The sequence below is a fragment of the Leptonotus elevatus genome, chromosome 1, assembly GCF_054856555.1.
Source record: "Leptonotus elevatus isolate MCC_2025b chromosome 1, RoL_Lele_1.0, whole genome shotgun sequence".
Taxonomy (NCBI): domain Eukaryota; kingdom Metazoa; phylum Chordata; class Actinopteri; order Syngnathiformes; family Syngnathidae; genus Leptonotus; species Leptonotus elevatus.
This window is the reverse complement of record NC_141239.1, coordinates 49,681,437-49,699,304: the sequence shown is the minus strand read 5'-3', so window position 1 is coordinate 49,699,304 and position 17,868 is coordinate 49,681,437. Positions and strand designations below refer to the sequence as shown.

The 17,868-nt window shown below is 40.3% G+C and overlaps 1 protein-coding gene across 7 annotated transcripts in view; it reads right to left on the bottom strand.

Moving 5' to 3' along the window:
* The window catches only part of grin2ba (glutamate receptor, ionotropic, N-methyl D-aspartate 2B, genome duplicate a), a 149,089-nt gene that overhangs the window by 33,156 nt on the left and 98,065 nt on the right, over positions 1-17,868 (bottom strand). For all 7 annotated transcript variants that reach the window (XM_086067020.1, XM_086067029.1, XM_086067005.1 and 4 more), the window contains 2 exons: positions 16,031-16,223; positions 2,831-2,945 (listed from right to left, as the gene is read on the bottom strand). In XM_086067020.1, the coding sequence (XP_085923146.1) occupies positions 2,831-2,945; positions 16,031-16,223 (308 nt within the window). The remainder of the gene's footprint in view (positions 1-2,830; positions 2,946-16,030; positions 16,224-17,868) is intronic.

The window sequence follows — 17,868 nt, the reverse complement described above, 5'->3', positions numbered from 1 at the left end:
TTGCTTCATAACTTTTATTCCAGAAATTGAATATTATTTAGAATGTCATGTTTAGACGCGTGAGGTCACATATAACATATTATTTTCAAGAAATGTTTAAGGTTGACTTCCACTTTAAATATTGTCATTACGGCATTGCTAAAAACAACATACTATACTTTCTCACAAAATAGTATGACAGACAGCCGTCTGAAATGCAACAACAATGAAAACAATAAGTGGCGAGAGAGAGAGAGAGAGAGAGAGAGAGAGAGAGAGAGAGAGAGAGAGAGAGAGAGAGAGAGAGAGAGAGAGAGGGCGAGCAGGGACCCGGAGCTGAGAAAGAGCGGAAGGTTAAGCTGAAGGACAAGACTGAACCTGAGAAAAGCGTAGAATTCAGATCAGGAGTAAAGAGACGGCAAATAGAGGAAATGAGAACGAAGAGAGAGCATGAGCAGATAGATATAAATTCTGTTGTGAGAAGCAGCAAGAGACGAGACGGAAGATGGATGGAGCCAAAGAGTCACATGACCATTTGGTGACGGGGCTCATTCAGATGCAAAATTCTGCCTCCTCCATGGAGGAGGGTCCAGCTGCACACCCGGAGGACTGGCCAAGCCCTTGTGGCTCTCCTCCAACCAAAAGTCATCAATTAGGCCATTTCCTCAGTTGCCGGTCACATGACACCACTCTTGGAGGTGCCCTTTCTTTCAAGTGTCCAGCGCATTCAGTCCACTTGCGGAGGTGGAAATGGCGATGAGAATCAAAAGCTATAGATAACGGGAGCTGTTACACTTGTACATACACACGACACATATTGCACTGCAAGGAACGTGGCAGGGCTGCCTGCGGTAGGATCAGTTTAGGCTACAGTATGTATGCCATAGGGGCAGTGCAGCCCTTGTAACACAGACAAAGATGGAAGATGGGAGGCTGAACATGACTGGACACTCCAGAGTCTTCACACTCCTTCAAAAGGTGGCAGGAAGGACGCTTGTAAAGAGCCGGAACTCATTAGGATCCACAAAAGCAGTTCAGCTGCAAGTCAAGCTGAGAATTAAACATGAGTGAGAACGAGAGGGACTGCGAAGAATGGGAGGGGGGGACAGAAGGGGAGACGCTCACCTTGTTCCCCGATCAGAGGACAGAATATAGATTGGAGGGGTAGAAGACAGAGAAATACAAAGAATAGAGAAGAGGAAGAGTCACACAAGTCAGCTACAAGGGCGGGGAGGAGGCGGGTGCGTGCGCTGACTTTACAGGTGGCGGTTTGGTTCGGTTTCAGTGTGTCGAAAGATTATTAACCTATGACCTGTCACATCTGGACTTTCTCCATCTGCTCAAGACATTTTTTTTTAACTCTCATTTTGTAATTAACTCATTTGCTCCCCAAAACGTATAAACAAACGTTTTAGTTTAAATATTACCATGGTCCCAATAACGTATTTATAAGTTTAAATAAAACAAGTTTTTTAACGCTAGAGCATACAGTAGGCTGTGATACAGCCTCTGACTTGAAAAGGTCGCTTAAAGCAATGGTTAATATTACAATACACGGCCAGCAGGTGGCATGCAGAGTATAAGAGATCAACCAGGGCCATGTTGCAAAAAAACGCTGTTTTAAACAAATTTGTGAATAATGATGAAACTTTATTCTAATGCTAATTGCTGCAAAACAGAAACAGATACAAATATTTATTTTTTCCTGATGAAAGAAGAGACTCTAATCTTTCTTTTGGTAGGTTTCATGTTTTTATAGCAATAGAACACAATAATCTGTGGGCCTTGCAAAATCAGTCAAAATCATGTAAAACAGCCGGGAGCGAAGGGGGTTGCTTCAGTGTTGTGCTTCATTGCCGTACAATTGATTTTGATGAGGCGCAAATGTGAATTTTGACTCACAAAATATAATGCAAACACTTATTTCGGGCCTTGCATAAATTATATTTACACAAAAACAAAATACATAGTACATATACAACCCTGCACTGTATCCTCTATATTAATGTACAGTATTTTTGTACAAAATGTATGTTAATTCGTTATTATTGAACTTTTGCCTTTTAAATTACACCAAAATATACTTGTACAAAGTTTCATACAAATGTACATTTCACTGAAAATGCTAAAAGAGAATTTCTCAAATGGTATTATAATCTTGCACGACTCCGTTCGACCCTATAAACATAAGTAGGATGTACTGGAGTGCACTTTTACACAGCTGTAAACTTACTGCCAATCAAAACTGTTGATTATTAGTTTTGTATGTATATATATATATATATATCTTTTTTTTTTGTGTGCAGGTCTTTAATAAAGCATTCCAATTACCTGAATAATGTCTAAAACAATGTTTTAAAGCAATCAAAAGGTTTTGATGTGATATAATGAGAAACACATGTTTGAGATGGGAGAAGCAAAGGGAAGGGTAATATTCTAAAACGACGTGAACATGGTGGCAGTGGTGGGCGGGTTTGTGATAATTAGCCGCTTTTGCAAACGTTCATTCAAAAGCGCCACTCTGGAGCCCGTGCTGCAGCATGCTGCTCAAAGGCACCTTCGGCAATCTGATCATATCTAATCAGTGCGGCGCCCATACAGCTTTGGGCTTCAAAACTGGAAATGTGAAGATGAGGAAATCAGATATTTGAGTCCCCATCAAGCATTACAATTGCTAAACTAACTTGCTGTCACCGCTAATACTCACTTTTACATTATTCAACTGCAATAATTCATCATTCTTACATATGAGCATGACCAAAATAAGGGAACAAAAGGGCCCTGGTCGGTCTGACAGGATTTTTAAGGTAGTCAAGAGCCAGAACTACAACCAATGCACACGCAAACGTACCCTGTCCCACTGTCTGTCCTTGTTGAGCAGAATGATGACCAGCTTGGGGTGCATCTGGTAGCCGTCTTCACTGAACGACAGATTCCGGCCCTCAAACGTCACATTCATTAGGTACCTGAGAGGAGAAAAACAAAGGAGACATTTTGATTTGATTAGAGTGTACCATACTGAAGATATATTCTACAGTACAGCTTCATAATAATAATAAAAAATGCTATCACAAAAATAATCATATGAATGTGATCTTTATCATTGTGGTTGTGCTGTGCAATGGTGTAGAAATCATAATAGGAGTTATTAGTAATATTTGTCAAAGAGCCACGCGTCTAATAAAAAGGACCACAAAATGGTGGTTGTCATCCACTTCATTTATTAGTCACATTGTTCTTTTCTATTCAATTTATCAGGAGATCTCATTGTGCCACCCGACTATGACGTCACACTATTTACGTAATTGAAAAAGCCATCGCCGCCGTCCTGCTCCCGCACCCCCGCTGTAGAAGCACCAGCCAGACGAGGATTTACTGTTCCACATTGTACTGTGACAAGCTGAACTCAACTTGAGCTCGGCCGAGTTGTGCCTTGAGATTATGTGTGCTCACTCGCTGAATGGCTTCTATTTTCAACCAAGTCTGAATGGCTCAAATACACACACACACACACACACACACACACACACACACACACACACACACACACACACACACACACACACACACACACACACACACACACACACACACACACACACACACACAAAGTAGTCTGGAAATCTATAATAACAATGATAATAATAATATACGCAACTTTTCTGAATTGCAGACACACTTTTATATGTTATAGGGGTGTCAAAATGAATGCGTTAATTTTGAGTTAATTGAAAGTTCCTTTACCACCACAATTTTTTTTAAAGCACGATTAATGACCGCCCCTTACTTAGCAAGCCTGTACTGGGGGAATTCCAGTCGCAATGCAGCAGACACGTCCACATCAAAATTTTGCAGTAATAAGTTTAATAAGAATGCATATATTTGTGGAGACCGGGGTCAAGTTATATTGTACAATTAAAAAAAAGTTACTTCATGTTTAAGATTAGATAGCTCCTAACTCATTTGCTCCCAAAGACGTATAAATATGTTCTTTTAGAAATATTACTATACTCCCAAAGACGTATTTATAAGTTAAAAAAATAATTTTTTTATGCTGGAGCATACAGAAAGCTTTGATGCAGCCTCTGAACTGAAGAGCATGCTTGAAGCAATGATAGTTATTACAAAAATGGCCAGCATGTGTCAGCAGAGTATAAGAGATCAACCAGGGCCATATCGCAAAAAGCTATTTTCTCCACTGTTTTAAACTGATTTGTGAATAATGATGAAACTTAGCTATATTCTAATGCTAATTGCTGCAAAACGGAAAAATATAAATATATACTTTTTTCCTGATGAAAGAAAAGACTCAGCAATAGCACACAATGTTCTGTGGGCCTTGCAAAATCAGTCAAAATCCAGTAAAACAGCCAGCTGGGAGCGAAGGGGGTTGCTTCAGTGAAAATGGATGCGAGTTAATGAGTTAATATGAAAAGAAAAATGCACTGAGCTGTCACCAACATCTTACAAATGTAATTATGCCATCTAGTGGTAGAAATATGACCTCAATACAAATCAATACCACACTCGCTTTTTTACAGTACAGTACATCTTTTTAATTTTAACCCAGTTTTATAAATGATTATGAAATGACTGTATCAATGACTAAAAGATGCAGCCATATAAACACATACAATTATCATGAGTTAGCTATTAAAGTCATGCGATTAATGACGATTAACAATTTGAATCGCCTGACACCCTTAATATTTTATAACAAAACGCATTGTCAAATTAACCAGCAAAGAAACACCTCTACTATGCTTTAATTCATCTCCTCAGAATGAAGAATTCATTCCAAATGATTCCCTCGTGGTATGTGCGAATCTTTGTGTTATTTAGCATGTCTCCTTCTGTCAGTGTGTGCGTGGTGGAGGAGCAGCAAGCGAGCAAAAGCAGCATTGTTCCTGTCAGGTGGAATAATTTCACCCTACATACACAACACACATACACACGCACGCGCACACATTTCAAACACTCTCTCATGCTGTGATTATGGTGAACGTGTGTGGGACTGTGTAAGAGTGTGTACATGGGAATATTCACGTCAGGTGGGCTCAAATCACTTCATACACCCACTCTCTCTCTCTCACACACACACTACCACACTTCTTCCCCTGACCTAAACCTTAACTAACAAAACGTCCAACCCCAATCTTTTTTTTCCTCTCCTCCATTTTGAATTCAAATCTCCTTGTGGCAGTGTGTCCTTACATGACAAATAACAGGAATGAGCTCAAGCAGAGAGAGATATAAACATGCACCAAATACACAAAAAAACACAATCTCCTTCTTCGTTCTTTCACTCGTCAACCTTTACTCTCGGTCTCACACCCACCCGCCCCTCTCTGTGACAGTTTCCATGGAAACATCCTACCTCATAACCATGGCTACCATATGTATGTAGATGAAATATGTGCGGGAGGAGAAAAATCCATCCATCCATCCACCCATTCGTCTGTCCGTAGCTACGATCCGTTTTGCAAAATGGAAAGGCTTAGGTAATAATCCCGCAATTACGCTAATGCTAGCATATTTGCTCGATTTCCTGTATTAAATATTGATCTTTTCAATGGACTTTGATGCGTCCCGTGCAGCGCCATGTGCCCCGCACACGGACGCATCCCGCCGAGGTTTGGCACACATATAAAGCGCACAGAATGTGCTGCATAAATCATAGGCCATTTACAAAATAACTTGACGCCGTGGTCCCTTTAATCTCGACAGAGCCAGCTATACGACGCGGGGCCATTGTTTGCCATGGCGCGTTTGGGAGCGCGTGTGCGTCCCGCACCTCCCTGACAGCGGCAACACAAGCATATGTGTGTTGCCATGGCACCCACAACCGCCGCTGCCACTTCCGAGCCAATCTGCTGCGTCACTATGGTAACGGTAATCTCTCGGTGGGTGGGCGGGAACGAGACAGAGAGAGTGTGATGGGATTCAGAGGAAGAAAAAACAGAAGATGAGGACAGGGTGTTGTGATTCAAATGTCTTCTTCTTACATCACTGCCATTAGGGGTTAGATGAAATCTGTGTAGTGTATACTTGTGTGGTTATAAACTGTACAACTGCACTCTGTTATATTGAGAACTTTAAAAAAAAATGGTAGTCCAGTTATAAAAAATATTCCTCAGCATCTTCAATATTTTAAATTAGATGTGATTATGCACTTGTGCACTGAATGCTGTGGCCAGTAAAACTCACTAATCCCATTGCTATTAACTCATTCACTGCCATTGACGGCTTTAGACGTAAAAAATTCATTTAAATTATTTCTGTTAGTTTACATTTTTTTTCCACTTTTAACGAGAGAATGAAAACCAAGAAAAAAGTTGTTATTGTACATTTAGAACAGATATCACATTTGTGATTAATCGTGAGTTAACTATTGAAGTAATGTGATTAATTACAATTAAACAATTTAATTGCCTGACGACCTAATTTATAATAATCTTTTCCTTTTTTAAATAATCTTTTTGCAAAATTCTCATTTTTAATAATCTTTTCTCTTTGTTTTTAAAATAATATTTTTTCAAAAAAAGAAAAGATTATTAAAATTAGGTGATTACAATTTTAATTGTAATTAATCGCATGACTTCAATAGTTACCTCAAACGAACAAAATTTTATATTTTGTCTAAATGTACAATTTTTTTTTATATTCTTGTTAACAAAAGTGGAAAAAAATGTTAAACTAATAGAAATAGTTCAAACGAATTGTTGACGTCTATAGCCATCAATGGCAGTGAATGAGTTAATCAGTACAGTTTGGCTGAATATGATTTGGTTTCTCAAATGTTGTTTGAAAGAGCCCCCCTCCCCCCCTTTTAACCACTTTTGTTGCCGATTGAATCCTGGTCAGATCCCGCTGTGTGTCCTCGTGCCTTGCTTCAAACTCGATGACAGAGGTTGCCTGGGTAACTCTCATTGCATTCCCTTCAACGCAGCCTCCTCCTTTTATGATGTGACGTGAAATTGAAACAAATTATATCGAATTAGGCGCCCACGACGTGCCATGATTTGATATCTTACTGACAATATACATTCAAATGAAAAGAACTGTCCTGTTGAGCCAACGGGGAAATAATAAAAAGAATTGAGCCTTGTCACACTGTTTCTCCCATTAATTGTCTTATTTATTTCTAATTATATATGAGAACAAAATGTAAATAACACACAGACACAGTACACACATAGACACACAAGCAGCCACTCGCTATACTAAATTCATGCGTTGACACAGATACGGTTTAGCGCATGTTCTCATGTAAATAATGGAGGAGGAGTGTGAAATATTGATAAGCCAGTTTCAATAAATTAACCCCGGAATAAATTAGTCATGAATTACGCTGTTTAGCAATTACTGTGGCACAATGTACTTATTAGATTTGCACAGAGGAACCTATATGGAAACATTTTCACTGTGTGGTCATGGTATGCATGACCTTTCCTGCGTACAGATTTAGGGCATGCAGTGAGACGATTTTGGAGAGAGGTAAATATAATACGCAAAAATCATCTCAAATGTTACTGATTACTTTAGACTGCAAAGGAAATATCAAATACAGGGTAAATTTAACTTACACTATTTATTATGTAACGGAATAACGGAAAACGGAATAAAACATACAGAGAAAAATGTAGTCAAATATACCCAGCACCAGTCTGCACCGCATGATGCGCCTAGCGTAGCATGATGTCATCGGCAGGCAAAAGTCTTCCGCCCAGAGGAATGATTTGCATTTTCTAGCTTAACAGCCAATCAGAGTGATCACCACAAACTATGTCTAAAAAGTACAATGACTCTTACTTATTCACAATTATAAACAATGATTTTTTACATTGATTTGTTCCTTGTATTTTTAATATGTTTGACATTCTATTTTATGACACCATGAACAAACAATGACTGAAGGGAGGGAGGAGTGACTGCGCTACGGTATGTACATAAGAGTTATAAAATATGTACGTGAAATACTTTAGTAAGAACGTATTTTAATACAAACTAAGATATCCCGGATATATATATAATATATAAAAAAAAAAAAAATGTCAACTGTGACTATGCAGCCCACAAATCGGTACTTGCAGCCCAAGCTGCATGGTTAAGAATAGAGGTGTTAGAAAAAAACGATTTGGCAATATATCGCGATATCACAGCGCGCAATTCTCGAATCGATTCAATATGCGGCCGGATCTATTTTTTAAACATCAATTTTTTTATGGGAATATTCAACAAAACGTCTTACTTAGGGTTAAGATTCACACATTAAGCATGGAAGAATGTTATATTAATGAAACATTAAGCCTTAATATTTTATTTCAGTGCTGTTCAAGCATGGCCATGGAATTTATTACTCATATGGGCATCAGTATATTGATTTTTGCTTCAAATTTCTGAGCATTAGAACAACGGTTGAGACTGACATGAAAATATTTTGATTAGTTCAAGTTGATGCAATTATTTAAATCCTTTTCCCCATTGGCATTCCCAGAAAACGGATTGAGATGCTTCTCGTAAGGATAAATGTATCTCGTAAAATCATAAATAAAGTTACGACAGAAATTAAGATGTAGAAGTAAACTAATCAAACAAAGTGAGACATATATAATGCGGGGTTAAGATAAGACTACAGGATACAAGAAAAATGAATAAACCCAGAAGGGAACAAGGTAGGAGGAAAACAGGAGATTACAATAAAAATAGACGCCATTAAAAGACTAAAAATAAAGATCGAGTTCCAGTCAAGTGCCCACGCTCACACACACACACAGGTGCACATTGGCACAGTCTCATTACGTAGCTCAGTAGGGTTATAATGCTGTGTTACAAACAACACACTCTTTCGCAAGCACCACTGAGGCAGCAGAAGTTGAAAGGGGTCCACAGAGCTTCAGAAGCACTTGACACCTTTCCAAGTTCAAGCTCATTTGGAACGCGGCCACGGCATGCGGGGTCAGCGGCCCTGCTGTCAAACTCATGATCCTCGCACCGCTGTGCATTGTCCGCTTCCATCGCTGCCTCGCTCTCTTCTCATGCTCTTTTTGCCTTCCCCTTCTCTCTTCTTCTATCTTCCCTTGGCAGGAAACGGTGGACTTCATAGTCATGACCTTCTCGTAGCGTGCCGGGTCCTTTTTTTGTCCTGCCCTAGTTGCTTCATTTTGATTGCTTATGGATACGAAAGTAGACCCCCCAAAAAAAACGTCATTGTAAAAATTGGGTATACTGTAGTTGCACAGTATAATATGAGCCAGTAAAAAAGAGAAGAAAATCATTTTGGATCCACTTATTGCACTAGATGTCATGACAATTGTGCAGCGCTAGCTAATGAAATGTCCTGTAAATGCAATTTACAAGAAGCTTTACATAATCGAATAATCTATCCATCCATTCTACACCATTTGCCCTCATTAGTGTCGCGGGTGAGTTGGAGCCCATCCCAGCTGACTTTAGGGCAACAAAGTCAAACACTTTATATTAGTGTGATAAGTAATTTAGTAAAAATGGCTTGATAGCTTGTAACAAATTGATTTACAATGTTAAGTAAAGAAAAAAAAAGTGAAGATTTTTCATTCAATATTTAAGTCTAATAGCTAGTTAAGTTCAACTTTTGTTCTATCTTGACATACAAGATGTGTTGAAATGTATTATTAGAATATGTGACGGGACGATAAAAAATGTGCGGTGTACCACAAATGGGCTAAAGGGTGGACTTCAGGCGACCACAAAGTTGAACATATGATGTTTTTTTCCCCCCCTCCCACAGTCCAAACTTTTGGCTGCAAATGTGAAACAAGCGGCTTCAAAGTCATGCGTCACAGCTTGAAAGCCAAATGGAACAGGTTTTGTTGACCTGCAGAACTCCTCCTGATGATTGCCCGCTCTTCTCTGAACCGAGGTGATTTCCGTGCAATTGAGCAAAAAATATGTTCCACTAGAAACGGTTGTATCGCTCAGGAAGGTAATTTGAGATGGAGCTGCTCAGAATAAATAGAAAACAGGAAATAGACCAAGCAGTTTCTGAATCATGCTCATTCTATTTCTACAGATTAATAACTACTCCTAATTAGTTTTTGAGAGTCAGAACAATTTCTAATCCAATTCCCATAGTTTGCCGATTAGTCTTCCTTTCAGCTACGAGGTTCAATCAATTTTCCATGGTTTGTTTTCAGGACCTAATTCTTGCAGACTCTCAGAGGATAGATAATTAGTTATGACTATCTGATAATTAGGTCTGCTTGAGCTACAGATGGGTGGCGAATGAAACAGAAAATCCAAAACAAAGTGGTGAGAGCAACCTAAACAGGAAAAAGATGCTTTCAGAGGGTGCAGGAAAGATGATGCGAGTAATGCAAAATCTCCCACAAGTGTTCAATTATGTTGAAATGAGGTGATTGAAAAGGTCGTAGCATATGACTCACATCCTTTTCATCCTCATCAAACCATTCAGCGACCCCGCTGTCCTGCACGGAAGCATTTTTATGCGTCTGCATTCATTTATTTCCTCGCTGTGGTATTTGAGTTCACTGGAGAGTGCCTCTGCCTTTCATTGAGTTGTTTCTCTTCTCATGCAGCCTTTTTATCCATCTCCTCATCCATTGATTCACTTTGTAGCGAACCATCATGCACGGCATCAGGGCACCCATGCAGGCAAACTCTCATTCGGCAAAGCAGGCGAGCAGCCATTCACTTTCCACATGATGGACTCTATCCAATTGATAATCTCTTGATTGAGAACTTGAAGACAAAGGTTATCGCCACAGAAATTTAGTTAAAGCAGCAAGGGGCGAAGGATCTGCGCCGTGCTTGCAACTGATCTAATCAACAACATAGCTAAGTTGATTATAAAACTACACGTCCGAAGCACAGGCGCTGGCTGTGGTGACGCTGCAGAACAGTGGAGAGGATAAGAAGGACAAAGCGCGCATGCTTACCGGCCACTTCACTAAGCACGTTTGCACTACCTGAAGTGATCTCGTATACGTGCTGCAATAGGGGAAACGGGGCACATCAATTGTTGTTTATAAAAATCTGTATAAAAACATTTGTTTGTTTTCTGCTCTGCGGAACGATTACGAGTACGAGTAATCTGTTCTGTTCTGATCTGTTCTAAGAATAGCTCACCACTGAGGGGACAATAGTGGAGTTTAACATCCACCCGTTTTTATTCGAATTTTCAAGAAATGCGAAAATAAAACGGAATGGAAACGCTAGAAATTCTAAAAAGGGCCCAAAATTCTCAAAAAAACAATTTTACGCTTCGAGGGGGTGGATTTTGAAGCGTATCAAAAAAAAAAAAAAAGTCGAATTTTGTAGTCACAATGCAATGGCGGACGATAAAGTAAGGTATGTTTGGAGGGGGGCAACAAAACAGAAATCTTTTTGGAATTAATTCAAGAAGCAAATATTAATGCTATTTTAGATGGAAAACAGCAAAGAAACGCTATGGTTGATCAAGAATTACAAAAGCAAACTCTCAAAATCCTCCACCGATTTTCAATTTTGCTGTTAAATACGACACATCTGCGATTTAAACTTTTAGCCTGAATAATAGCCATGCTAATTAGGTTTGTAATAAACCAATCCGTTTATAAATCCATCAACAATTCAGCCAGTTAAATGTATTTACCATATTTTCACGACTATAGGGCGCACTTAAAAGTCTTAAATTTTCTCAAAAATCGACGGTGCGCCTTATAGCGAGGTGCGCCTTGTGTGTGGACCAAGTTCCAAAATATGTAAATGTTGTTGTACGACTTCGGTAAGCACTCCGCTTGACTGTCTGTGTGGGAGCATTTCTGCATTTCTGCCGACACATTGCTTGTATACAGGAAATGCGGCCCTAGTTGAAGACTGGCATGCATGAGAACCATAAAGACTCAACTTACAGATGACATGAGTCTTTCGGTTTCTCATGCCTGTCAGTTTTCAACCAGAGCCAAGTTTCCTGTATATAAGATACAGTTGGACGTCTTTGTGCTCTCTGCTTTCGCTTTATGGAACTGCTATTCAATTCAATTCAATTTTATTCCAGACTCAGGGTCCACTCTTAAAAACAAACAAACAAACAAAAAGGGCGAGTTATACCACAATTTGTGAATGGATTGTGCATGCTTGAGCTAATGTTCGAGCTTTCACAAAAGCCAGCATCATTTCTGAGGAGCCGCACGGTTACGGGACTGACTCTGACAATACTACAATGACGAGAGGGAACCTGACGTGTTTGATGGAGATCTAGCCAAACTGTTCGCTTCAGATACAGAAGATGAGGACTTTAAGGGATTTGTGGATGAGGATTAATCAAAAGTAACGTGAGTACATTGTTAAATACTTCAAGTACAACCAAACTCACTGTTAACATTGTTAAATACATCAATAAAGTACAACCAAACTCAGTTGTGCTCCACTGCCTTTTTAAAAATATATACTAGCATTTTTAGCTTGAAAGCAAGCTACCATATGTTTTAAGCTATCGTATGTTTAACCGTGCCTGCGCCCAATAGTGCGATGCGCCTTTTGTGTGTGTTGAATACAGAAATAGCACCCGGAACTGAGAATGAGACTGCGGCTCTTATGGTCGTGAAAATACGGTCAGTGGGTAAATCATCCACCTCATCACTGACTACAGCACTAGAGCAGTCCTCTGTTCTAAGATGACCAACTAGTGATGACGCTGCCGACTCCGCCTTGAGCCATATAATGTAGATATTTATGGTGTGGGGTCCAATCTGTTAGCATAGATTAGCATTTGCTGACGGTGTTACTAGCATTGGCATCTGATAACCAGCACATACCATTTGTGTTTGGCTAGCCGCTAGGTCATTAACAACACCACTACACTAACTGACAAGTGTAGTTTCATGCCTTAGCGATTAAATGATGACTCCGCGAGTAAAATAAGATCTGTATCAGCATTCATGGGGGTGAGATTTAAAAAAAAATAAAAAATAAATGAGGCCATGCATGTAAGAAGGAGAAATCTACCATGTCTGGCATTACTGTTAGCCTTGGCACTGTACTGAGTTTGACTGTTTTGTTTAGATAACAGATTGTGCAGGTTTACTTAATGCGAGCATAAAAGAAGAGAGCAAAGGAAAAAGGACAAAGAAGAAATGGAGAATGTGCGCAAAACAATGTGACCCAATAGGGCGAGGAAAGGAAAGGGCAAATTAGGACACTGTGTGGTGTAGCTGCCACATCACACTCTTTATCAGAAGTAGAAGTTCGCAGGGAAAGAGTTGAGGCAAGTTGTTGTCTGAGTGAGGTCATAATATGTGTGCCACCATACCAAGTGCAGGTAAAAACACACTGTGCAGCTGCTCCACAGACGTCAGCCTTCACGGACTTTCTTGACTACAATGAGAACACACACACAGACACAACTAGAGCAGACACACGGAGGGTCTGAGAGGTGATGCTGCCCTGCTGAATATATTTCTGTGCTGAGCTCTGGAGCACAGCTTGACAGGGGTTTGTGTTTGCTTACTGAAACGCCATTGGGACCAATTAGGACACACGGAGAGTAAAGTGCCGCCGTGCGTTGCGCTTCACAGCCGGTTCAAAAAGCCTGCCGCTGAGACGGACAGCTGAGGGGGCGGGGTCGGATTTTCACGGCAAGGCGTCTATGAAGGGGGCTTTTGTACGGGCAGGCTATTATTACGTTGGGGCAGTGGGGTGGGGGGTGGGGGGTGGGGGGTGGGGGTGGAGGACCACAGTATGCAGGAGATGAAGGTGTTTGAGTATGTGCACAAGCATCTGTTGCAATGTTTAGTGTTCTAGAGAGTCTGGACACTAGGACACATTGCTGGTTTGGATGGTTTGCCACTCTCTACTCTTTTCCTGTAGTCATTTTTAGCCGATCAATGCAGAGTATTTCGGAGACCATTGCTAAAACCACTACTATACATACAGTGTATAGGAACACTTGCACACTCCCATCCAGTACAAGCACTGTACCAAAAGACAATAATGCTCAATTTTGATGGACACTGATTATTAGTAACAATATGTTAGCATTGTGCTGTTTTTTGTACTGGTGTAGAATTGTACGCTACTGAGAGCTGAGCATAATATTTATGTGCCCTATTTAGCTGCATAGGAAAATGTATAAAACATATGCATTCAAAATGGCTGTCTCTTTCACATAGAAAGTGAACTGTTTGGAATAAATACAAACCAGGGAAAAGACAAAGCCATTTTTAAATCATGCTCATTCCATTGCTGCATCTTAATAACGACCACTAATTGGGTTTGGAGAGTCACAATGATGTTTAATCCAATTCCCTCTCAATATTATACAGGGCAGCTTTACAATACTATGAAGTGAAAGCACAATAACAAGCAAATTACTAAATGAATACCTCTCCGGCTATGTCAATCAAAATTGAGCATTATTAATTTTGCAAGACGCTTATATAGTCACTGCCATCTGGGTATTATTTTATAAAGGTTTGTCAGTGTTTCAAGGACATTCCTGTTGAATTACAGTATTAAAAAAACAAAAACAAATGATGACACTGACAAAATGTATGTATACAGTATATACCGCTTTATATTTTATTAGTAGATATCAAACCATAAGAAATTGTGTTCCCAGGGACTTGACCTGTAACGTCAAGCCAGGTTTACTCTGAACCCTGATCCAAATGGCATAAAGGGCAGCAACGCTTATGTAGGATCTATCAGGTAATGCAGCATTTATCGTATCAACTGTTGCGGATCCTGAGGTCCTCTGGCAGTGGCCTTTTAACTGTTTCTAGGGTGAGGACCAAACCACTCGGTGAGGCTTCCATTAGCCACTATGGTCCTCATCTGAGGAATTGCCTGCCGGAGGGCATCAGCTCTGCAGAGACTATTGATATTTTTAAGAGGAAGCGCAAGACAGAGTTTTTTTAGTTTGGCATTTAAATGATCTCAACCCAGCCATCCATCTTCTACCGCTTATCCGAGGTCGGGTCGCGGGGGCAGCAGCTTTAGCAGGGAAGCCCAGACTTCCCTCTCCCCAGCCACTTCAACCAGCTGCTCCAGCGGGATCCCAAGGCATTCCCAGGCTAGCCGAGAGACATAGTCTCTCCAGCATGTCCTGGGTCGTCCCCGGGGCCTCCCACCGACGGGGCATGCCCGGAACACCTCTCTAGGGAGGCGTCCAAGAGGCATCCAAACCAGATACCCGAGCCACCTCAACTGGCTTCTCTCACCGCGGAGGAGTAGCAGCTTGACCCTGAGTCCCTCCCGGATGACCGAGCTTCTCACCCTATCTCTAAGGGGGAGCCCGAACACCCTGCAGAGGAAACTCATTTCCGCCGCCTATATCCGGGCTCTTATATCCGGGCTCTTGTTCTTCCACAGATGCAAGATGGACAGGCGGATCGGTGCGGCGTCTGCAGTGATGCGGACGCTGCACCGACCCGCCTGTCCATCTTCCGCTCCATCCTGCCCTCACTCGTGAACAAGACCCCAAGATACTTGTACTCCACCTGATGATGATCTTAACCCTTTTATTGCTTTTTTTAATTCTCAGTTTATTTTATCATATTGTCTTTTAGCTTAGTTTTTTCCTTTTATTCTGTTTTCTTTTAGCTTTTAACAGTTTTTATTTTGTTGTCTTTTAGTTTTTAGCTCCCTTGTTTCTTGGGTGCCTTTCTTGACATGGTTTCTCTGTGGCCCGCTATGTTTTTATTTTATTTTATTATTATTATTATTTTGGGGGGGGTGGTAGACTTTAGGGGGATGGGTGTGTTTTCTTTTTATTGTATTATGGATGTTTTAATTGTTTAGCACCTTGATTTGCATTTTAATGTATGAAAGGTGCTGTATAAATAAATAGGTTTGAAGTCTAATATTTCATCCAGATCCAAAAAGACTAAAGGGAGCAAAATGTTAACATGTCAGGTGATCACATTTACCCAATGATGCGGCAGGTGAGAGCATTATATAAAAAATAAAAAAATAAAGTACTGTGAACTGCAACAGGGAGAGCTTAAACTTAAGAAAAACACAGTTTTATTGTTTAAGGATATGAAGTCTATTTTCCTTCAGCGTTGCTCACCTGAGGACTTCATTAGGGTTTCCCGAGATGGGGGTCTTCTTGTCAGGAGCTCCGTGGCACTCAGACTTGATCAAGGTGTGGGGTCCTCGGTCCATCATCATGGTGGAGGTTGCCATGGTTATGATCGCCACGCCGTCGCGGACGCGAGCGTCGAGGCCGTAGTCCCACTCGTCGTAGGACACGGACAGCAGCCCTTGATGGAAGAAACGGGAAGCAGAGAAACGTCAATCAGAGGGCACGGCGGAAGACAGCCGGAAAGATCCAGAGAGCGGCAGACGGATTTGTTGAAACAGCGCAAGTTAGGGAAGGCTTGGAATCTGAAAGGTAAACAGTGCAAGATGAGCGAGGTAAGAGGGTTCGTACAGGGAGGAGCAAAGAGACACAGATGGAGAAAGTCAGAACAGGAACAGAGTGTTGATCATCCTACTTGACTCGACAGAGAGGACATGTTTTGAATAGCCTCCAAGAGGCAGGATAGACTATGCAGCGATTGTGCATCTATCAACTTGCTCTGTTTGTCCATCTGTCAGTCTGAAGCAGTGTCGCTCTCTGTTTGTTAGCCTTTGTATTGTCTGTGCGCTTGTTTATCCTGTTTATCCCTCTGTGTGCTTGAATGCTGTTCTCTCTCTACAATCTGTCACTTTGGGAAAAAAAAATTTAAGCTCTTTCCTTTATATAACCTGCACGACATCCATCCACTATTAAAGATGCTCACTTATGCAAGATACCTGGCGTCTGTTTTCATTTAAATTCAAACTAAGCTTGTTTTGTTGATTGATGTTGTAATGTATTGTGGTATAGCATTCATCTGGGATAATTGAAAGTCACACAATGTGGGGTGTTGATATGGTTTGAAAATTAGCTCCATCTATTAGAATACAGAATACGTTTTGATAATGAGATCCATTGATATAATCTGCTGTTATTGACCTCATATGATTAATTTATGACAAATAGTCATAGCAACTGCAACACACTGATTTAAGTCCAGTACATATATCATGTTGAAATTACGGGTAAGGTGTCAGGATTTTGAAAGGGTAGCGTAATAAGATGTTCTGAGTCTATTTTGTAAACATCCATCCATCCATTTGTTTCTCTTTTTTTTTTTTACGCTTTTTCTCATTAGGGTGAGCTGCAGCCTATCAGAGCTGACTTTGTCAAGAGGTGGGGGGTTGCCAGTCAATCGCAGGGCATATTTTGTTAACATTAATATTACTGCCACTAAAATAGGGCTTCAGCTATGTAATAATTTGGTATTCGGATATCCTACTGAAAATTCTATTGAATAATCAGGTATTGGATTAAAATAAAAAAATGAAAAACCTTTTTTTTTCTTGTTTAAAAACCAATTATAAATATAGAAGACAGATCCACTTACTAATTAACAACCAACTGGTTTTAATTTTTAGATAATCAACTTTTTTATTTATTTACTTAATTCGAACAGCACACTATTTTCCTCTCTAAAAACTTTAATAAGAATTTTGACAAATCTCTCCCCATTGTTTTTGGTCTATGAGACGAAGTGACGTCACAACCACAGTAGCAATTCTGCTGGCTAAAACACATTTCAGTAAGCCTGGTTTGTTAAAAAGTGATCAGTAGGAACGGCAACTGTGTCAAGCTGTTAGGATCAAAGTGAACAGAGTCATATACAGTACGTCTATTAGACAGCATTGAAAAGTAATATGACGGCTCTTGCCAGTCTATACAGAGCACTTGATCTCTGCTAGCCGCTAGCGCTACTTGCCGCTAATGCTGGAGCCACTGCTAAACGCTGGCAACAGGCGGCACACAATACAACGTGTTAATAAGTTTATTTTCCAGTTTGTGAC